The sequence below is a fragment of the Clytia hemisphaerica genome, unplaced genomic scaffold (genome assembly GCF_902728285.1).
Source record: "Clytia hemisphaerica strain Z4C2 unplaced genomic scaffold, Clytia hemisphaerica genome assembly, whole genome shotgun sequence".
Classification (NCBI taxonomy): domain Eukaryota; kingdom Metazoa; phylum Cnidaria; class Hydrozoa; order Leptothecata; family Clytiidae; genus Clytia; species Clytia hemisphaerica.
This window is the reverse complement of record NW_027103855.1, coordinates 1,111,755-1,135,361: the sequence shown is the minus strand read 5'-3', so window position 1 is coordinate 1,135,361 and position 23,607 is coordinate 1,111,755. Positions and strand designations below refer to the sequence as shown.

Genomic DNA, 23,607 nt, shown 5'->3' with positions numbered 1-23,607 from the left:
CATTAGTGTTCAGCAGAGGGCCAATTTTCGTTTTTATCTTTGCTTTCTTTCTCGCGTAAGCAAAGAAATATTTTGAGTTTTTCTTAATGGAATTGATTGCTATATTTTCAACATAACACTTGGAATCCCTAAATGATTTTTGTAAGTCCTTTTCAATTGTCAAAAGTTCCTTTGTTATTTTAGTCTTCTTTGATTTGGACGTGCATTTTAAAAATTGCTTTGTAATTTTTCTTCTTCTTTTTGTAAGAGAGCGGCGATATCTTTCAACTTTTGATTTCTTCCTGGTATCTTTGGTTGTTCTGACTGGTATTTGTCCTCTGCATACGTTCAAACATATTTGATTGATACTTTCAAGAATTTCTTGTGGATCATCAATGTTAAAAAGTTTTACATCCCAGTCAATTTGATTCAATTCTTCTTTTAACTTATTCCAATGAATTTCATCTGAGAAGAAATTCAAAGCGTTGAATTTGGAACGTGGTTCTGGTTTATCATCATCACTAGCAAAATTTTGAACTTTGAGCCTAGTTGATACCATAACAATACTGTGATGTGAAGTGCTTTGTAACACTGGTAAAATTGAGTAGTCATGTATAAGATCTTCATTATTTGTGAAGACAAGGTCTAGGGTGTTCCCATTTTTGTGTGGGTTGATTGACATATTGGGACATGAACAACTCGTTGCAAAATCGATTTAGATCATTCAGCATTGATCTTTCTTCCATAGAGCATCCAGTTTTGGGTAGTCCTTCAGGCCATGTTGACTTTGGAAGATTGAAATTGCCACCAAAAATTATGTTTGGGACAGGTTCCAAGGCGGAAAGGGCTTGTTTCGCACCTTTGAGCGGTGTAAGAAGGTCTTTAGCTGTTGATGGATTTCCATTACTCTTGTCATCAGGCTGTCTATATATTACAAGCATAGTCAAATTTTCAGACTTTGAGTAAACACAAAGGAGTTGTACACTTGGTGATTTATTGGAGTAGATTATTTCACATGAAGCAGCTATATCATCTCTTATGTAGAAGCAGACTCCTCCAGTTGCTCTCCCTCTTGATTTTTTCTTGCCTGATGAATCACATTTGAACAAAGTATAACCTTCTACTTTTAGTTCTGCATCTTTATGGTTGTTGAGCCATGTTTCTGATAGGCCAACAAACAGTAAATTTTTATGACATATGTTATTTTCGATAAAAGGAACTTTGCTTGGAACAGTTTGCCGGCACAGTCCTTGTACATTAAAAAAAGCAAAGTTGTTGATTATTGGAACTGAATTGGATTGAAGTTTGCTTGGTGAGGAATTTGCCTGATCATCGGTACAGTTGGCATCGGAAACTGGGGTATTTGAGAGGTTTGCGTCTGCTGAAGGTGATGAAGATGATTCTCGATTGAGGTGATCTTTTTGTTCAGTGTCTCCATGATTTCTTCCTTCATCAGACGGACAATCTCTAAAAAATGATCAGGTTCAGAGGATTTGATCTCATCATCTTTTTCTGTCAATAGCTTGTTGTTGTTGTGAGTTACTGTGTTTTTAACCATAATGGGTTCTCTTCTGGTTCCCTTCACATGAACAAAACGGCAGGATGTTGCGAAACATTCTCCTTTTCGTATTGAGTCGAAGCACATTTTGGGATGGAAATCTTTACATTTTTTTCCAAGATTGCATCCTCTTTGTTTATTTCGCTACCTTAATTCAAAAGGGGCCTAAGTCCTGTGAGCCTTAATTCAAAAGGGGCCTAAGTCCATTTGGGTCATTTTGAGAAAATTGCAATTAAAGTTTTTCCTTGATTCTGAAACCATTTTTGATGGTAAAGCTTTGAAGTAAATGTTTTCTGAAAGCCATAGCTATAAGTTGTTTTTCCAATGAAAAGGCATTCGTTTGAAAGGAATGTATTTTTGTATGTAACAGGTGCAACTTAGTAAATCTTGCAGAGTGGACTTAGGCCTTTTTTGAATTAAACATGAATTTTGAAAAACGTGTGAGGGTTAATTTCTGCCTTTTAGAGTTCAAAACCTGCACATATGACACTCCAAAATAAAACCACTTACACCTAGATTCAAGATAAAGAGAAAAGACAATCTCAGTAAAATAAAGAAAAACTCAATTAAACTTTTTAGGATGCATGGACTTAGGCCCATTTGCAATTCAATAGGACTTAGGCCTCTTCAAAACTTAACAAAATTATTTTGGTGGACTTAGGCCTTTTTATTGTAAAAAGTTGATGGACTTAGGCCCTTAATTGTAAAAAGATGATGGACTTAGGCCTCTTTTGAATTAAACATCACTTTTATCAGAGCTTCAGTATGAAGTTTTGAACCTTTTTAACTTTAAAAACTACTTGTTATGTACATCAAAAGAGAGCAAATGAGCCAGAGATTGAGAAAAACTAAAGATCTCAAATTTCATAAAAATGGACTTAAGCCCCTTTTGAACTGGGGGGTACCTGGACTTAGGCCCCTTTTGAATTAAGGTAGCGATTTGTGCCATGTTGAGTAAATTTTCGGCACATTTTTGGGTGCGCAAATTTGCATTCTTTTCCTTTGAATCCATACTTGCAATTGCCATTCTTGTAGAAACGACAAGTTCTATTACTGCTTCCAGAATCATCTTGTTGATTCTGGTTTTGTGTTTCTCTTGTATTAATCTCTTTATCCTTAGCATCTTGAGTTGACAGCAGGACAACATCTTCAGTGTCTGTCTCTAATAATTCTGGTGGTCTGTCTTGACTTGGGATAGATGGTGCAGCATCTTTAGTGACTTTTTTCTTTTTCCTTTTATTGTCACCGTCACTGTCACTTGGGATTGTGTTAGGTTGACAAGCATGACAAATGTAGAACATTCCAGGTAGATTTAGAGGGTTATACAAGCTTTTGAAGAGTTCAGCGTCAGTGTCCTCATCAATATTGGTGTTGTTTGTGGGAATCGTAGCAAGATTTAACCAGCATGGTTTGTGTACACCTTGACCACAAACGGCACATTCAAGGATCGGGAGCTCCATAAGACCAATTTTATATCTTCTGTTGCAGATGGAGCAATTATCCGGTAAGAGGTCTTGCAGATGATCAGATGTGACAATGATCTTTTGGTTTTTTCATTATATTTTGGCACTTTCAAGAAGTTTGCAGTTTCTTTTAAGGTGTCAAGTTTTTCTTTGTACATGTCATTTTCAATGTCTAGTACACTTTTGCCATATTGATACTTCCGCAAACAGAATTTTACAGAATCCAAGGAGGCATAAAAGCAAAGTTCTGCTATTAGATCCTCAGTTTCCAATTCTTTGGTACATCTTTGGGACTGATCTACCTCAGGGGAATTATCACTTTGATCCATGATAAATGGAGTGCAGGAGAGTATAAAAGCAAAAGTAATTTGAGAAATGTACTTCCTTTATTGTATTACAATGAAGAATCTTGTCGCATGATGTTAGAGTATAGTTGTAAATAGTATTAGTCACTTAGCTGAATGGCTGCACTGTGGGATGAGTGCAGCCTGATTGAAGCGCCAGAGTTTATTCGATGAGGTGGTCTTCAGACTTTACATACAAACAAGCCAAGGCAGGATTGATTGTTGTTGATATCCACCAGTTATAGCTCGCCAAACATTTGATTTTGACTTTTTCATCTGTAATTTTTCCTTATTCACTAATTCTTATTCACTAATTCTTAATGGAGTGAATTTTTTTATCTTTTTTTATTCATGTATATAGCCAATTATTTAAGCTTTACGAATCTAACTGGCGGACTCAAAAAATATATTCTAAAAAGGTCGAAAAAATCTGTTTTGTGTCGCCTAATTGCATTTTCATGACTTTAGTCCATCTATATTTGATTGGAGTCGATAATTTTTTGTGTATAAACTTTCCCGTATTAAATTCCTTTGCACTCGTTCTTTCGTTTTAAAATAGCTCATTTACAATTCAATTACATTTCTCTTTGGCATGCTTTTTCAGAATTTCCCATTTTTTTCTAAAGTTTGTTTTTGTTTTGTTTTGAAAGTGGCTGTCTACATATATATCTGTGACTGTCTGTAAATATGGAGAGTCTTCATTTGATAAAAATTTCAATATATACCGGTTTCCTTTGTTATTTCAAACCGGAGCTAGAAACTTCGCATTAGAAAAAACTTTGCATTAGAGCTGTCAAGTTGAAGACCGCGAACATGCTCCTTGAATGTTTTGATTGTGATATAAAGTCTTCTTTTTTCTCTACGCGTCTGGAATGTTTTGATCGCAATGTAGAGTCTCCTTTTTCTTACTTTTAATTTTATTGGTCGCAGACTGAACGTTTAATTTCAAAACTGATTGCATCAACTTTTTTAGCAATATTTCAGACGAAGAAAACTGTATCGAGCTGATTTTAATAGAAATGCTTTCTAACATACTCCTCGTTTTGGACAAGTATTTTTTGGAGTGGCAGTTGAAGCGCTTTTTCTTACAAAGCTTTTTTGTCCACAGGTAGCCATTTTTTTGTGTGTTTCCGTGCAAAGTTGGATCATAGACCTTTTTGCCTTTCCATCCGCAATATTGAATTGTATGCAAAAATTATGGTAACCGAATTGCTGTAGTGAAATTCCCTTACAAAGTATGCAAAACATATGCAAAAAGAAAGTATCATTATAAAACTTATATACATGTATAATTGGCATTATATTAAAGTGTAATCTTGTAGAAAAAAGATTAAATTTCCTTCTTTTGAAAACTAGAAATAATCAAATTCGCTCATCTCTTAGAACAAGCACTTCAAAAAACCATAACATTAGACATAAACTCAAGCTGAAAAATCACCCGCGAAGGTATAAAAATAATCCTTTGGCTGACGGTAAATTATTCTCCTGGGAATAGAACCGCCAAACAATCAAATCAAAACATTGATCTGAACCCGCTGAATGTGTGACGTCATAATTTACTGCTTTCAGTTTTCGTGTTTTGAAAACTGATGTGTACTCTGGTGTACTCCTTCTTCGTGGAATCTTTTAATGGCATGAAAACAGAATATGTTACTGTAAGTTGGTCTAATATCGACATCCCTCATCTAATTCCGACACCCTTCTTTAGAGAAAGGAATAATATGAACGCTTGAATCACTGATTGAAAAAGGATTATTCCTCTCTGACTACTAAGCAAAGAAAAACAGTTTCAACCTTTCTATAAATTTCAGCTGATAAAAAGGGTGTCGGAATTAGAGGAGGGTTGTCGACATTAGACCAAGTTACGGTATGTCTTTAAGAACAAATTTCTAAAAGGCTTTTGTTGGTTCTGTAAATATTTCTTTTTGCATTAAGAAATTCCATCTTTTATTGTTCTATAGATTATAATATTTCTTTATACGATGCTTGTTGTCTTTTAAATCTTTGTAAACTTGCATATGTTTTGCATATTTTTCAACTAAATCCAACCACGGCTTTTTCATTCCTGTATTTTTGCATACAATTTAAGATGGCGGATGGAAAGGCGAAAAGGTCTATTTGGTTTCTACTCGTTCTTTTCTAGAAGCAGCTAGAAGTATGGGAAATAGGTCAATGCAGATAACTACCAAAAGAAATTCTCCACAGGTTTGTTACGTTTTTGTATGACTTTTCTTGGTTCAAAGACATTCGGTCACCAACTGGGCAGGGGACTCTACGTGACAGCGCTGCGAGTTGTGTCAAATTGGTGGCATTGTATTGTTGCAAAGGAAAAGAAAAGAAAGGTACCGTGAAAAAAGGTAACTTGCATCAGTGGAGGCTAACATGCATATACCCCAATTCACAGACTAAATTGTCTGGTCATGGTTTTCTCGCCTTGTATATGAAAATCAAATTTAAGAAAACATGTAATTAATTGAGGAAAGATTATTATAATTACCATAAATTGCGTTTCCCAAATGACCTCATTCTTACACGCTTCATAATCTGACATCTTGTTACTAAGAATTTTCAAAAGACCGAGTCGCGATTACGTCATTAGTCCAAAATATGATTGGTTGATAGATATGAGCCTGGTTTCTCCATCCACTCGGTAAAATATTCACCACCCTTCAGCCATACCCTGGAGAGAAAGGGGCGGCAAAAAGAAGTAAGTTAGGGTGCGCACTCGTCGGGATTTTTTGCGTTGAAAAAGTCGAAAATCAAAATTAGAACATTCCATCCATCATAACTTATCCTTAACAACTCCAAACTTGTTCATTCTTTTTTTTTGAATACTCAGAATTTATCAGAGAAAACAAAGAAAAAAACCCCATCCCATTAGCTACCTTCAATAAAAAGATATACCATTTATTAGACATCAAGGTGAAAAAATGGCGACTCGGAATTCGTGGCACCACCGTCTACCTTGACCACCATTTTTCAAATGGCTATCGCTAATGAGCTGGATTAGTTATAGACTCAAGGTTTTTTTTATAAAACGTGGGAAAGATCGTACTTTAGTTTGTCACGTGGTAGCCTTTTCGATAAATCTACGGGCCGTCTTTAAATCGAGAAAAAAGAAGAAATTTCGATTTTTCTATCATTTCCAGCTCATTAGCGATAGGCTAAAGTTTAACAGTCATCAGGCCGATTTTCAGACCGCGCCAGCAAAACTCCTCACGCCCCGCCACACGGAAGACTAGATTTCATCCGCCATTTTTGGCGCGATTTTGGTGCTTCCGAAAATTATTTCTTGCTGGCGTGGTGTAAGGAGGCGATTCTTTGAAAAGGTGGTTTTTTTGTGGTTTGAAAATGGAATAACTTTGGAACTACTTAACCAATTTTAACAAATGACCCTTCATTTTTCTCACAAAGGTAAGGACTTTCAAATAAAATTAGTTTGGTTTTCAAAATTTGAGGGGAAAATTTTGGCCTGACCACCCTAAGTAAGTACACGCATCCTTATGGAAACCACCCCATTTTGAAATATTTTTTAAACAAGTGGCAAAAACGAGGGAGAGTGTGCAGAGGAGAGCATGCGAAAGACATTTACAATCACGCTCTTCGAAACTTGTGACATGTTGTTGTGGGAAAAGAAAAGTGATTCTGATCAAAGGTATGTTTTGCTATTGCCAAGTAATTTTGTCATAATGTTTCCATGTCAACACTTTGAAGAGAAGTAATACTGCTCTAGTTGGTCTGTGAATTGGGGTATATGCATGTTAGCCTCCACTGATGCAAGTTACCCTTTTTCACGGTATTGTTATTGAATTGACGAATTGAATTGAAATGAAGTGTGAAAGAATCCTTGACTTTAAAAAAAAAAAAACACTTGTTCATGAATATATGGACGTAAGGTTTCATCTTATTTAAATAATATAATACAGTGACAAGTAAAAAAAAACAACAACAAACAAAGATAGATAACTGGATAAGACAAGGCCAAAGAAAACCCAGCAATTCCACTGTCTATTCTGTCTGCTTATCTGTCTGTGATTTGCGAGTTGTTTTTGGTAAGCGAGACATAGCGTTACTTACCGCACCAAATTGGCAATCAATGTAAAGGAGAGTGAAAAAGTTTTCGTATGAGAGCCAATCAAGTCGTTTTATCAGTTATGCATAAATTATGTGTTTGTCTCGCTTAGACAGTCAAAACAAACGCTGATTTACGCGGGAAACTTTTTTCTCCTTTCTATCATTCAGGCAGGTCGGTTCAGTTCAGGCAGCGGGCCTGACTGCTTTCATTTCTCTTACCTACCCCCCTTAGACGCCACCCACCTTGCTCTTCCTTAATCCAGCAGCGAAAGAAAAGAAAGAGAAGACTCTAAGCTATCCAACAAGCTATGAACAAGCTTCTAATTCCTTCTAGATCTCGAGATATAAGCCTTTAAAGTTTGAACTAGCGATTTTCTTTTAAAAACTCAGAAAAAAATGACCCTGGCACTATAAAGGGTTAAGAACCAGTAATTTAACCCTATTCGTACTAGGGGGGGGGCTCTTTTTGTTCGGAGGTCAAACTATATTGGTAATAGCTCCTGAAATAATAGAGCTTTTGCCGTGAAATTTTCTGTAAATTCCTAACTTTTATTTAACTTCAAAATAAATAAAAATTGACACCTAAAGATTTTCACACCTTGAGCATGATGACATTTCTGACAGTAAGGTGTCACAAAAATTGACACTTTTCCAATACAAATTTATTTTTAATGTTCAAATATATCAGTTAAACCATATTTCATTGAATATTTAGGATAAAATAGGCATTTTAAACTCAGGCAACTTTTTTCTAAAGCCTTTGTTAGAATACAATAGTATGAGTGACGTCATCAAAAAAAAATTGTCAAAAGTTACCTTACGTGACAAGGAACTTGTGTGCCAAATTTCATCCAAAAAGACTCACTAGATCTAAAGTTAAAGGGTGGTACAGGAAAAGCCCCCCCCCCCCTAGATCTGAACCGCGCCTAAAAAGCCTAGGTTCAATAGGGTTAAGGGCTCTGGACATACCCAATTTTTCGATTTTACACCAACTTAAATGGCAATTTCTGCATTTTAAAAAGATTAATGTATAACTTTTTTTATTATATGTCCTGTTAAACCTACCTTTTTAGAATTAAAAAATCGAAAAATTGAAATGAAAAAATTAAACGAAGAAGAAAACGAAGAGTTTTTCGAAGAAGAGTATTTCACCTTTCAAAGCCCTAATCTCGGTAAAAATCAAACATTTTGGATTTTTTTTGGTTTAGGTGATGTATCTATTTAGTATCTAAAAATACAATTTCGGAAAATTTTTGTGGAAGTATCTTCCCTTTAAAATTTCCAAAAAACCTCATTTTTGGCAATTTTCTACACTAAATTTCCATACGAAAACAGCTATAACTTGGGATGTAGCCAAATAGAAAATTTTTCCGAAAACATCTAAATAAAGAAATTATTTGTCATTAACTTAAAAAAAGTTTGAAACAATAAAATGATTTCCCCAAGGAGATTAAGCTTTTTTTGTGAAAAGTATATGAATTGAGTCGTTATGATATTTTATTAAGATCCATGCCACACTTATTCTTTAATTACTCATGATGTAGATACTTAAATTCATTTTTTCAAAAGCAGTTTGTTCTTAAACATGTCAAAGAAGCGAAAACATAAGGTTTTATCTTCAAATTCTAAAATTAATTTTTCACTTTGACCAGCAGAGCCCTTAAATCACTGGGTGAAAAGCTGTCTTCAAGAATTTTCCAAATTTGGAAAATGTCATATTTCCTGAAATTTCCAAAAAAAAAGTCGTATTTCCTGAATTTTCGAAATCTGACCTTTTAATTTACAAAAAGATCTGAAAGCTGATATTTTCAGATATTTCAAAATTCGAAATTTCACATTTTATGGTCTTCTAGAATTCAGGAAATGTGAGATTTCTGAGTCGTAAGAAACATTTAAAAGATGAACTTTCCAAGATTTCCAAAGAAAAAAAAGGTGACATTTCTCATAATTTCAAATGTCAAGATATCCGAAATTTTGCAATGTCAGAAAGACCATGAAAGATCACTTTCCCAAATTTTTCAAAATGTCATATTTCCTGAAGTTTTCACAAAAATAGTCGTATTTCCTGAATTTTCAAAATCTGACCTTTTAATTTACAAAAAGATCTGAAAGTTTATATTTTCACATCTTTCAAAATTCGAAATTTCACATTTTTATAGCGCTTTTTAAAGTTCAGGAAATTTCAAATTTTTAGTCGCTAGAAAGACTAAAGATGAATTTTCAGAGATTCTTAAAAAGATTTTTCGCTCTTAAAGGGTTGAAATATTGAGGAAAATGCACACTGTATGACATGTAAAGGGTATGAATTTCACCAATTTTTCAGAGCAGTCCTAAGATCACAAAAATGGAAAAAGATTCTTTCAAATGTTGGTCACGACTCAGCAAATTTTGTGAAAAACGGTCGAAAATTCAAAGTTTTTCTAACAAAGAAGGTTGAATAAAATATATTCAAATAAAAAGTGTTTCTTTCCTGTTATTATTCCTTATATGGAAGTAATTGCTCTCCTTAAGACTTTATTTTGAACTATCTTTGCTATGACGTAAATTGAGGATTGTGCAAGGGCCGAAGGCTAGATAAAATATAAGATAAAATCGAAGCCAAAGATAAATACTGGAATATCCGCCATGACTTGCAAGAAATAAAATGAAATAACTCAAACCCTAAATACGATAAACAAAGAATGCCTTTTAACCATAATACCTAAACAGCTTCGACTCTATCTTTGAATTTAAACTAAAAACTATAGGCTTTTCGAGCAAACAGTATACAAGAAAATAACAGACGACAGTAATAAAGTTCGGTTGAACTGTAGCGATATATTTTGAGTAATAAGCTAGGATGAAAAAATTTTAACAAAGTAATGGGAATCTTTAACTAAATCCATTGTATGTACCACGATTGGTGTAACCTGAAAGTAGATAACGAGAAGACAAATGTAACAGATATGTTGTACGTAAGGGTGGGATGGGTGGGCAGTATTTATCTTTGGCTTCGATTTTATCTTATAAAATCTGGATTGCACTGCAGGCCTTCGGCCCTTGCACAATCCTCAATTTTATGACGATAAAATCTCCGCCAGATAAATACTGGAATATCCGCCATGACTGGCAAGAAATAAAAGTCATAACTCAAACCCACTCATCCTCTCTTCAAAGCCTCTCATGTTAAAAATAAAATTTTTTCCTGGAATCCATCCTTAGCACGGCCTTCAATAGGCTTCGAATAAAATTTTTGAAAGGTAGACACCCTGGTCCAGTTACCCCGTTCCAAAATTTCCTTGGTAGAAATTCCCAAACTTAATGCCTTAGAAGTAGTAGCGGCTCTAGTGGAATGTCCCTTAAACTTTGAAACATCCACCCCAGACAGTTTAAGTATATCTACTATCCAACGGGAAATTGTTGATGTCGAAACAGGATCATGAGGAGACTTGTAACTAACCATCATCTGGCCATCGCCCTTGCCCCAACTTTCCCTCTTAGAAAAATATAAGTCAAGAAAGCTATGTACACATAGATCCGAATCATATGGGAACCTTTTGAACTCAACTGCTGGCTTCATCTTTCCCGGTTTAGCGGTTTTCGTAACGTCCCCAAATCGAAAGACAAACTTTTCATCCATTCTGAGCATATAATCCTTGTTCAGGTATTTGATCTCATGGGCCCTGGATGCTGACGTCAATGCTAAAAGCATTGTCAGCTTCAAAGTGAGCATCTTGTCATCAAGATTCTTACCTAAAGACTTTAAGTACCTAACTACAGTCTCAACATCCCATACAAAAGAAAATCTAGGTTTTGGACACCTCTCATTAAAAACACCTGATAGAAGACTGGTAACTTTTGGGTGACTTCCCACTTTGACCCCATCTACAGGATCATGAAACGCAGAGATGGCAGATCTATAACCAGCAATAGTACTGTGCTGAAGACCTTGTTGAAACAACTCTGCTAAGAAGTTTAGAACATGAGTCACAGAGCATCGAACTGGATCAACTTGTTTTTTAGAACACCAGCTAGCCCACTTTGACCAGGAGGACTGGTAGCGAGATCGTGTACCTTTTCGGCGGGAGAACCTGATAAGATTGGAAGCCCCATCTGAAAGTTCAATGTCCGAGTTTTGTCCCCTGAAACCAACCACGCTGCCAGTCTGAGATTGCTGTTGGCCAACAAGGGATGAACCTCCCCTTTTGGGTTCCTTAACAAGTTCCTTTTCAATGGAAGAATTACAGGATTCCTTATGGCTAATTGAAGGAGTTTTGGGTACCAGGGTTGTCCCTGCCACACCGGTGCGATAACTAAGACTGTCGCTTGCTCCATGTCTACCTTCTTCAAAACCCTTCCCATTAGAGAAAAAGGGGGGAATGCATACCCTTTGAGATTCGTCCATTGGGTCTGGAAGGCATCTCTTCCCACACTGTATGGATCCAGCTTCCAAGCAAAATATCTTGGAAGTTGATGTGACACTCTCGATGCAAAAAGATCTATATCTGGTGACCCCAGGACCGAACATATCTGGAGGAATGTGTTTGGACAAAGCATCCACTCGCTTGAGTCGTTTACATGTCTCGACTCGTAATCTGCTATCACATTTAGCACTCCCGGGAGATACTCGACTGTAATCGTGATCCCTTTGGGCAAAAGAATATCCCAGATCTCCTCTTGCTCAGGCGACAGAGCTCGGCATTTTTGGTACCCCCCATCTTGGCTACATAGGATAGTGCTGTCATGTTGTCCATTTGGAGATGGAGCAACCGGGTACAAGGAAACATTTTTAGAAAGGTTCGAATTGCTAGTAGTGCAGCTTTTAATTCTAATATGTTTATATGAATTCCCCTCTCCATAAGAGACCAAGGTCCCCCTGTCCTCTGACCCTGACACACTGCGCCCCATCCCTTCTTCGAGGCATCCGAGGCTATAACCAGGTCGGGATAAGATGATCTCAGGGTTTTTCCATTGCTTAGGTGTAAATTCTCCACCCACCATGAAAGTTCCTCTTTCATCTCTTTCGAAACAGCCACTTCGGCCTCGAAATTGTTGTTCACTACCCATGCTCTTATTTGGGCTTGCTGGAGAATCCTGAGATGGAGTGGTGCAGGGAGAACTGCTACTGCTGAAGATGACAACTTCCCTATTATCTTTGCTAAGGTTCGAAGGGTAACTTTCTCCTTCCCCATTATAGATTGACATTGGGAAATTATTGCAGACTTTTTCTTTTCTGGCAAGAATAGCATCATTTTCTCGGAATCTATAACTACCCCCAGGAATTCCATTACCCTTGAAGAAATGAGAACAGACTTCTTCAGATTGATTGTAAACCCAAGACACTGAAGTACATATAGAAGGGTATCCTTTGCCATGTCTATCTCCGACTGGGATTGTCCCATTATCAAAATATCGTCCAGATAAATGATCAAGCGAATGTTCAGTCTCCTCAATAGGGCCATTGGAGCTTTTAGAAGCTTTGAAAATACCCGAGGAGCAGGGGCCAACCCGAAGCACAGGCATAGGAACTGATAGAGTTTTCCCTTCCAGTGAAACCTTACAAATTTTTGAGACTCCTTTGCCAGAGGAATTGAGTAATACGCATCTTTCAAGTCCACCTTGACCATTAGGTCGTTTGGCTGGAGAAGATCCTTCAGAAGGTCCAGAGATTCCATCTTGAAGTGTTGGTAGGGTATGTATTGGTTTAGCCTTTTCAAATTGATCACAGGTCGATACCCTGCATCCTTTTTCTCCACTATGAATATGGAACTCACAAACTGACCCCTTACTGGATGGACCTCCTGGATTGCCCCCTTTTGAAGCATCTCCTTCACTTCGTTCTCCACTAGAATCACCTCCCCTGGTTTCAATGGACACATAGGGGGTATTGCCTTTTGAACAGGTTCCTCCACGAAAGGGATCCTGAAACCCTTTACCAGCCCCAGTACCTGGGGATCCTGAGTCAAAACTTCCCAGTTTGGCAGAAAGTGTTGCACTTTCCCCACAGGACTTATGTGATGTTGTGGTGTTACTGGGAACATCCCTTTGACCGCTGGATGACAGAACCTGAGGTTCTCTACCCGAATAAAATTTGAAAGAGAATAAATGTCTCTTACCTCCCCTATACTGGGGCTGTTGTTGATTTTGCCAGGTTGATGACTGCCCTCGACCGCGACCTGAACTGCCCTGAAGCCGAGGGCCCCCACGAAAGGGCCATCTTTTACCAAAGTTGCGAAAACCTGTTCCTCTCGACATGTGACTTGCACGACCCCTGGGATATCCACCGCCACGACCCCGTCTTGTGCCAGATGGTGCAGGTTTTGCATTCTCATTCTTTAATGCAGTAAATGCAGATTTCGCCTTACCACGTACTGAAATGTCTTTAGCTAATGTCTCATCAAATGATGGACCAAACAAAGAGGAGTTTCCAGGGTTGTCCAATGTCTCTGACTGAGTTTTTAAAATCTCTTTGACAGCAGGTTGGCTGCTAATCAACTTAGACAACAGAGCTAGGCGTCTCTGATACGATATGTTATTGAATGTCTGGGCCAAAAGAATGATACCTTTGTCAAACAGCCTACAGGGCTCCTCATAATCATCTTCCTCGCCTGCTTCCAGCGCTTCACGTCTTGCGTGTTCAAGATTGGACCACACATAGCAAATCGGGCCAAAAACTGTCATAAGGTTGTCTTGAACAGTCTTTAATGTTTTATCAATATGGAGTGCATCAAATTTCCCATTCTCCTGTAAAATTTCCTTAATATGAGTATCCAAGATTGGTACTGTCTTCATATTTATTGGAGGGGGGTACTCATCCAGTACTCTCTCCTTAAGCTCCTTCTGATTAAGATGTTTAGACAAGTATTTGTTCACGTACACTGCCTGGTCCTCTGCCAGCTCCCAAGCCTTAGCATTTTCTTCGATTAACTCAAACCTTTGGAGTTTCTTCTCCGGTCCAACATCTGAATTCTCAGCTTTTCTTTTAGGGGGGGCATCACCATTCTCTTCTTGAATTGGAGATGAGGCTTCAGTGACATCAACTTGTTGTCTACGAAATAGACGTGAAAACATAATGAGAATCTCCAATCATTAACTGATTGTAAGATTACAACTTGAAATAACCCAACCACTGAATGATTGAAGTAAATAACTACTTGGATAACGATTCTTACAATCACGGGATGATTGTTGAATACGAATTTGAAGAGCTGTATAAACTGACTTCCCAATTGCGTAACAATGGAAAAGTATTTCCAATATAAGTCATTAATCCCCCCTCAAGTAATGAGGGAAGCGATTAATATCAAGTTTCTTTATGAAAATAAGTGATTGATAGGGTAATAAAGGATTAAAACCACAAAGTATCACTTACGTTTCTACGGAAGACATGTTGTTTGTTTGCGAGATAAAGCGAATAGAGGATGAGTGGGTTTGAGTTATGACTTTTATTTCTTGCCAGTCATGGCGGATATTCCAGTATTTATCTGGCGGAGATTTTATCGTCATAAAATCGCATATTAGATTTGTTTATTATTTTCAACAAAAGAGAGTGAAAGACTATGGTGAAAGAAAGAAAAATGTGGTTTATTATCTTAAATCAATAAACATAGTGTTGAGCCAATTATATGTGAGTTTTCAATCATGTGACTTTTGAGTGAACATGTGAAAAATTTCGATTTTATTTCGTTATTTTTCTCGAAAGTTCTTTGTAAGATGAAGTTGTGTGTTGGTTATGAATTTTTAACTTGTAAAATTATATATTTTCTTATCATTTAATGTTTTGATTTTCTTTTCAGAAAAAACAATACTTGAAATGGAAACAAATTCAGCAACCAAACAACGCAACCATGGAATCATTCTACTGTACCTTCAAGACTTTTAATTGAAGCCTTTGCTCGAAGAAATATCTTGCAGTCGGTAAATTAAATTGAATTCTTTTGGATTTCCAATACATCCAATGGACAGAGTATTGATACATTACGCTTCAGAATGACAGACTTTACCATTCAGATCAGTGGCTTGAAAACTTAATTAAAACTCATATCTCCTTCGCTCCAGACATAAACTTGTAGAATGGGTAAACTAAACATTCATCGGAAATCTCAGAAATCACAGTTTTAATGATTTTAATGACACTCAACAGATTATTGTACACAAAATTTCAAATACTGTATGCAAGGTTCTAATAACTAGACTCGACAGGAATTTGATTGATGGTGAGATGGTGGATTTGATGGATTTTTTATACAATATCATAGCTTTTTTTATCTTTGTGCTTTGAAATGAAACATGTTAAATAAATATTTAATGTTATGTATTATTTGTTGGTTTGCCATTTTTTGTATCCTTGTAGCGTCAAGTTGGTAAAATGATTAGATTAACGAAGATTTTATGGTCATCTTTCCTCACATAGTAATTTGAAGCTTTTTAAAACCTATTAAAGATGACTTTTAATTATAAGGAATACCAGGAATACCAAATATGAAATTTCCAAGTTATGGGAATTTAGCAAATGTCACATATTGGCGTTTCCAAATTTGGAAAATTTGACATTTCCACATTCCTCAAGAAATCCCCAAAAAGATGAATTTTAAAACATAAAAAAAGATCAGGAAATTTGACATTTCAAAGTCTGGGAATTTAGCGAATGTCACATAGTGGCGTTTCCAAATTTGGGAAATTTGACATTTCCATTCCTCAAGAAATCCCCAAAAAGATGAATTTTAAAACATAAAAAAAGATCAGGAAATTTGACATTTCAAAGTCTGGGAATTTAGCGAATGTCACATAGTGGCGTTTCCAAATTTTGAGAATTTGACATTTCCATACCTTCGGAAATACCAAAAAAAGTGAGATTTCCAGACATTTTTAGGTCTTTTTTGGTATTTCCAATGAACTTGAAATTTCGGTTTTCACCCAGTGAATGATTTTGACGTTGTCCTCGAGAATAACCGGAATGATTACAAAGAGGAATCACAAACCTAGAGGTCTGTGACAGTATCACAGACTGTAGTGTGGTGGAAGGGGAGGGAGGGGTGCCCCCATAGCGGTTTTTTTAAGAGGGAGGGGGGGCACCGAAATACAAAGGGTACAAAAAGACGTCTCTGATTACAAATTCACTAACCCGCCACTGCTTACTCCGCCTCCTAAGTCCTAAACTATTCCCTTTTTTGTAATCTTGTGTAGTAGACGATAGGACCGCACCATCTACAGAGACATTTACTTTTCATGGCGGGGCGCCAAATATCAAAATCTTCTAAAGTTGCCTCCAGCTGCTGGTCCCAGCTGCCAGTTTGCCCGAACTTTAGTCAAATCTTTATTGAAGGGATACACAAACAACACAAAAGCACACGTCGAAATCGTATATTGACGCTGTGGCGACCAATCCAGATTATATTCAGCGCGCAATCCCCGGGGGGGGGGAGTACTAGGGCAAGATGGGTTACGGGATGCTCCGCTGGTCAGGGTACCTTTTCTAACCTCCACGAGTCCCAGGTAGGGTCGCAAAAACACCAAAATAGAAAAATCAGTCCCTCGTAGGGTGCCTTTTTTTGGAAAATTTGGGGAAAAAGTAGAAAATTTGAGAAAATTTTGGAATTTCAGTCTCATTCAGGGTCACTTTTTGCGCAAATTTCGAGTCCCACGTAGGGTCCATTTTTCGAACCTCAGCGGAGCACCCCTGTCGGTCGACAAGGGTAGTACCCCCCCCCCGGGGCGCAATCAACATAGAGAAAAGAAACAACGACGACCATTCAAGATCTTGGATGAAGTTCAAAGTTGATATTTTTATTCCCGTCGTTGAAACGTTGAAAAGACAACTCAAAAATGTCACCAATGCTTATCAAAAAGAATCATAACATAAAGTCTGTCTATTATTTCGATTCGAATAAAGTGACATTTCCATAATTAAAAGTGGATTTGGGAATTATGTAAAATATTTCTTTCGAAAGAAACCCATTTCAATTAAACTATTTCAAGTAATAATAGACGATATCGGCTTTCCAAATTCTCCCCGAATGATTACCCCCCCGGGGGGGGGGTACTAGGTTTGCGAGGTGACGGGTATGTCCGAGCCGAAAATCGAAAATCGACCCATTGAGAGACAAAATTTTGGTGATTTTGGGACCCTTTGAGAGACTTTTTCCTAAATTTTGGTCCATTTTTTCCAAATTTTGGTTTGATTTTCACCAAATTTTGCTCAAAATTTTTGGAAATCGTGACCCTTTGAGAGAGAAATCTTTGATTTTCGTGATTTTGGGACCCTTTCAGAGACTAACTTTTGAATTTGTACCCCTTTGAGAGACTTTTGAGGAATGAGAAAAGGTACCCTTATGGCTCGCACATGCCCGGCACCCATTTTGCCTAAGTACCCCCCCCCCCCCCAGGGATTACCCATGATGCATTGCGCAAAAAATTCACGGACAATATTGACTTACTGATTTTTTTTGCACAATGCATCATGGGTAATCATTCGGGGAGAATTTCGTTAAGCCAATATCGTCTATATTTAAAAGTACTAAGAATTTAAAATTCATAAAATAATGGCTTTTACTTTTGATGGTATCATCAATTTGAAACCAATTTATTTTGATAAGATAATTTGGAAAATTGTTGTCTTCTGTTAATGTTTATAAAAGAAATTTGATGCCATCAGTACTACATCAGCTATATAACCTTTGCATAAAACAAAAAAGAGATCTAGAAAATAAACATGGAGGGTAGTTCATGCTGCAATAAATATTTTTGGTTTGAAGTTCTCATTCTGCTTGTCTCGTTATATTTTCTGATAAATTATATTGTTGACCATTGGATTTCAACAAAAGTTAAACAAAATGTTCTGGTGACAGGCTGCGATTCAGGTTTTGGTTTGCAAACAGCTTTAGTATTAAGTGAATCTAATTGTAAAGTTTTTGCTGGTTGCTTAACCCAAGATGGTGTTAAACAACTTGAGAATGACGCAAGGTTTCAAGGGATGGCTTTTATCATGGATGTGACCAAAGATGAAGATGTTCAAAATACAAAGAAGATTATCGAAGAAAATGGTGGTAGGCTTTGTTGGGTGTTTCTACCTACTTATAATTCGGCATTTAAGAGATTTCCATGCCCCATGAGTCATGGCTTAAAAAGGATGAAGCCTGAGAAATCCGAGTTAAAAACCCGAGTTATGAGAACCCGAGTTGTGAAAACCTGAGTTAGGATGCACCTTAATTTTTCGAGTTAATTTTAAATATTTGAGTTTTATTATAACTCCTTCGTTTAAGGCATACCTTCGAACTTTCATTGAATCCAGCGAGTTCCGATCCATTGTGTGAGTTAGGGAGACTCACTTGTGTTTCTTTTAACTTTTTAGGAATTGATGGTCTGGTAAACAACGCTGGAATTCTTATCCATGGTTTAATCGAATGGCAATCTATCGAATTAATGAAGAAAACGTTCGAAGTGAATTACTGGGGGCTTGTTCGTGTTACCAAAGTCATGCTACCATTATTGAAAAAGTCACGTGGTCGTATCGTCAATCTGACTAGTATAGGAGGTACAATATGAGAGTTCATAATTTTTTCATTAGAACAGCTTTATGACAACAATGAGGCTCAATCATCTCAAAAAATCAGAACAATATGTAAAGAACAAAGAAAGAATTGCTGAAACTTACATAGATAAAGGATCAAATAAACCAGCTGCGCTGGAAGCTCCGGCTTAAGAGATTAAAAGATGTGAAAGATGAGCTTGTTGAGTTAGTTGTTTTAGAATGTTGCCCACAAACTACTAATCAGAACAGATCAGAAATCAAAGTAATAATTCTATTGCAGAGCGAGTATGAGAAATAATCTTAACAAATAAATAAACCAGCTGGAAGTTTAGCTCTTCTAAGTGATTACACATGCACTTTCTTGCCTAAAGAACCAACCCCACCCCCGCATACTCATCCTCGACTAAAAAGTTCAAAATTGGAGCTAAAGGATATAAACATTTAGAAGTGAATATTTCCAAGCTCTTATACTGCAAATTTATTTTTTTCTAAACTTGCCAATAGCGAAGCCATGATGCGCCGTTGATTTGATTGTCCGGATAAAATTTTGGGGAGAAAAATAGCCTAAATTAGAGGCCACGGCTTTGAGCTAAGCATTATTTTTTCTGTTGGGATAATACTTGGAAAAGAGTAGGATAAACCAAATAAAATGGTACAATAGTGTGTATGTAATAAATAGTGGTATATTTGGAAAAAACCTGTTTCGGGTTTGAAAAATATTCAAAAGGAATGGTCGCCCCAGCCAATGAAATTATGACAAAGTCCAAAAAATATAATTTTCAGTTATAACACTGTGAAAATTTCTCTGATCTTGTTCAAATTTACACAGGAATTGTGTTTTAGTATCCTTTACTGAATTCTCGTAGCGATATGTTTGTAAAAAATCTGTGCCGGGTTTGAAAAATCAAAAGGAACGGTCGCCAGCCGCGATATGAAATTACGACAAAGTCCAAAAACGATTATTTTCAGCCATAACACTGTGAAAATTTCTCAAATTTTCACAGGAATTGTGTTTTAGTATCCTTTACTGAATTCTCATAGTGATATGTTTGTAAAAAATCTGTGTCGGGTTTGAAAAATCAAAAGGAACGGTCGCAAGCTGCGATGAAATTACGACAAAGTCCAAAAACGGTCATTTTCAGCCATAAAACTGTGAAAATTTCTCCATTCTTGTTCAAATTTACACAGGAATTGTGTCTTAGTATCCTTTATTGAATTCTCATAGTGATATGTTTCTAAAAAGTATGTGTCGGGTTTGAAGAATCAAAAGGAACGGTCGCCAGTCAACAATGATGAATACAAAACAAGATCATTTTCAGCCATAAACATAACACCACAAAAACTACTCAGATCGTTTTCAAATTTTCACTGTAATGTTGTAATTTTAGTATTCTCTTTTAAATTCCAATGGATGTGTGTTTGAAAGTTTCATTGTCAAGTTACCAACAGAATTTTATGGTTTTATTAGCCATATGCAAGATTTAAGCACTCGATTCGATCAGCTGACGATTTATGGCCAAAATTTCTCCAAAGTCTTTCCACATTGTTAGAGAGCCAGTATGCATCAAACTTCTCATAAATCATGTCCAAAACATCATGAATAATGATGAAAATGATCAATTTTTCACTGAGATTTGCCATCTTTTTCTTTAAAATAAAATACTTTCGGCCAGAATCAAATCACAGTATTATTGGAATCAGATAATCCGTTTTTATTAAATCGGAATAGATCATCGGATTAGATAAACAAACAAAAAATGTCTTGACCGTCGTCGTCGTCGGACGAGAGAGAATTTAAGGCTCCTAGGCCGGAGCAAAAAGTAGAACCTGAGTATAAAGCCTTGATTTTGTCCAAAAAATTGGAGATAGAAACAATTGTGGCTGGAAAAACCATCAAATTAAAAACAGGCAAGCCACAACAATAAAACTACTGGTTTTTATAAGAAAAGCGTATACTAAGTAAGAAAGGACTTGACAAACTGAACCAAGTAACTAGTTCTCCAAATTATAGACTGCAATCTCACAAATTAAGTTGAGAAATGTTGCTTGCTGAAAGAATCTAAATCCCCGTTAAAAACTCAGAATAATACTCCCAGTACTCCCAGCTGACACACAACGTTATTTCAACGTTTATCTAACGTTCACAACGTCCATATAACGTTAGATGAACGTTGAAACAACGTTGTGTGTCAGCTGGGCTCACGTTTATCATTTGGTTTTTAGGTAGACTCACGCCACCGTATACAGCTCCTTACTATTGTTCCAAATATGCAGCCGAAGCATTTTCTGATAGCTTACGTCTTGAAGTTAAACCTTGGGGTATAAGTGTTCACATTATTGAACCATCCTATTATAAAACTGCAATCACAAATGAAGAGACTGTTCGACGTAATTGGCAGAAACTTTGGAATGAACAACCTGATGAAATCCAAAATGAAATTGATGAGAAAACTTTCCACGAATGTAAGTTAGAGTCGACTCTCTTTAATTCGATATTAAAAGGAATCCAAATTAGAGAAAGATTCGAATTACAGAAATTATTTTATATCATTCTCCAGTTGAAGGGACCGATGTTTTAGTTCGAATTAGAAAAAGATTCGAATTACAGAAGCACGAATGTTTATCCGTAACCTATTACATGTTTTTTTTTTATAAGCAAGTGTATGCCCCTTGGTCAGGCTCGAGTATGTTTAAGCTTTCAAAGCATCCAGACATAGAATATGCTTATTGTATGCTTAAGAATTATTATGCTTTTGATTCACCCAACCAAATTTTTTAGTAAAATCTTTAAAATTTTGTTAATATTCGATTCAAAAAGCATTTAAATTTTTGAGCAGTGGAATGTGGCTAGCCGTGGAATGTATTTTTTTACTTGACCACTTGCAAACCTTTTTGAATAGAAAGAGATTGGCTACTTGAAAAATATCCCAGGCTAGTGTATATGCTTATGTTATGCTTCATGCTTAGGAAATCTGCAAATCTGAGCCTTCATATGCTTATAAGCGTTATGCTTATAAAAAAAAAACATGTATACTTTATCGGGATCATGTTCAGTTTACGGTGCTCATGGTCAGCAAATTGTGGACCAGTGGGTTTCACTAGTCCAGTTGTAATCAATATCTGTAATTTTCTCGTGTTCATTTCTTTAAAGATTTTGATATATGAAATATTTATCACAAGTCACAAGTTTCTATTCGATCCATAAAATTCTCATAAAAAAACAAAGTATTAATTTACAGTTTTTTGAAAAAATACTATCTACATTGAAGGCGTATCGAGATACCCTGCAAAATTTATGGACGAGAGCTGTTTTTACGACACTGTAATATATTTGTCTTTGTTTTTTCAAAAGATAATGAATCTGTCTTAAACGTCTGCACTCCCTCGTAAATTTTTCAGGGTATCTCGCTTCGTCTATGAATTAAACAAGGCTAAAAGAGTTTCGACTTTCTAACAAACGTCTGGATAATAGCATATATGCAGATGGTCTTTGCGGAAAGACTAACTGGAACAAAACGCCATTAAAGCTCCATACAATAGACGTATTCAAACAATTTCTATAGTGATCATATCCCTTGAGACATTAAATGAATTTTGTATGAATAGAAAGTACTAGTAGTTGTAATAAAATCTACTGGGAGTTAATCACCATAGCAATAATTTCAAAACGAGGCAAGTGATGTTCGTGACGTAATTCATGAAAAGGTCTATGGTACTTAAAAGCTTTTTGAAGGATATTTTAACCATTGAGTTTCAAGCCCGAAGAGCTAGAGGCGAAACTCCTGGATGGGAAATGAAACCACTTATTTCCCATCCAGAACGCCCACGCGTAGTTTTTACACAAACGCTGGATTGAAACTAAAACCTATCACTAGATTTCCTCCAAAACAAAGGAACCGCTAGATACAATCCGTCGTCACGATTACGGCGCATTCTATGCGCGTTTTGGACGGGAGATTAAGTGGCTTCAATTTCGCTTGCCTGAGAAGGGTTAAAGCTTCGCCTCTAGCCCTTCGGACTTGAAACTCAATGATTTTAACATCCAGGCTGGTAAATTAATCCCATAGAAATAACACTACCTATTATAAATGTTCTTTGTTTTCTTTTCTTTTGACAGTTGTTACTGCATTTTACAAGCAAATAAGTATCGGTTCAGAAAACATCATTGAAGTTGCATTGGTGATTAAGCATGCATTACTGGCAAAGTTTCCGAGGCGTCGATACATCACTGGTGTTAATTGTGGACTAGCAGCTTTCGCAACCCATTTACCGACTGTACTTGGAGACTTCTTTATGGCATTGAGCGTACCTCTTTTACGTCCCATCAAAACACCAAAGAAAACAAACTGAACGTGGTTACCATCGTAACAACCAACCAATACATCAGTCGTGCAATAATTCATGTAAAATTTACACTAGTAATATTACATCATCTTTAATCAACTTTAATGGGATTAATTATCGCGGGGATTAAATTTCGCGGATTTGGTTGTGATCTGCGAAAATAAGAACCAGTGGTAGTTTAAAAACGTCTTATCTTTTCAAAAGTCCACCTTTAACATGTTTACCCCCCCCCCCCATCAAAGAAGCGCTAATAATGCGTATTTCACAGCCAACATGCATAGTCTGGCAGTAAAATAGCAAAAATAGTACTCACAAAATCGTGAGAATTATCTCAAT

At 36.5% G+C, this 23,607-nt stretch overlaps 2 protein-coding genes across 2 annotated transcripts; one reads left to right on the top strand and one right to left on the bottom strand.

The window, feature by feature from the left end:
* Nucleotides 1–10,215: 10,215 nt before the first annotated feature.
* Nucleotides 10,216–14,860, bottom strand: LOC136808192 (uncharacterized). Its single transcript, XM_067064729.1, has 3 exons — nt 14,770–14,860; nt 13,514–14,445; nt 10,216–10,327 (listed from the first exon to the last, which is right to left on the bottom strand). The coding sequence occupies exons 1-3, from the start codon at nt 14,784–14,786 to the stop codon at nt 10,290–10,292; spliced, it is 987 nt and encodes a 328-aa protein (XP_066920830.1). The 5' UTR covers nt 14,787–14,860; the 3' UTR covers nt 10,216–10,289.
* A 3,207-nt stretch (nt 14,861–18,067) lies between these two features.
* Nucleotides 18,068–23,593, top strand: LOC136808191 (17-beta-hydroxysteroid dehydrogenase type 6-like). The gene is made up of 4 exons (XM_067064728.1): nt 18,068–18,442; nt 18,748–18,930; nt 21,151–21,390; nt 23,045–23,593. The coding sequence occupies exons 1-4, from the start codon at nt 18,109–18,111 to the stop codon at nt 23,275–23,277; spliced, it is 990 nt and encodes a 329-aa protein (XP_066920829.1). The 5' UTR covers nt 18,068–18,108; the 3' UTR covers nt 23,278–23,593.
* The last annotated feature ends 14 nt before the right edge of the window (nt 23,594–23,607 follow it).

Coding starts and splice junctions, on each gene's coding strand:
- LOC136808192 (XM_067064729.1), bottom strand. Junction 10,328..13,513: donor ACAGCCCCAGTATAGGGGAG/GTAAGAGACATT, acceptor ATCTACTTTCAG/GTTACACCAATCGTGGTACA.
- LOC136808191 (XM_067064728.1), top strand. CDS start 18,109: ATGGAGGGTAGTTCATGCTGCAATAAATATTTTTGGTTTGAAGTTCTC. Junction 18,443..18,747: donor GATTATCGAAGAAAATGGTG/GTAGGCTTTGTT, acceptor TTAACTTTTTAG/GAATTGATGGTCTGGTAAAC. Junction 18,931..21,150: donor CAATCTGACTAGTATAGGAG/GTACAATATGAG, acceptor TTTGGTTTTTAG/GTAGACTCACGCCACCGTAT.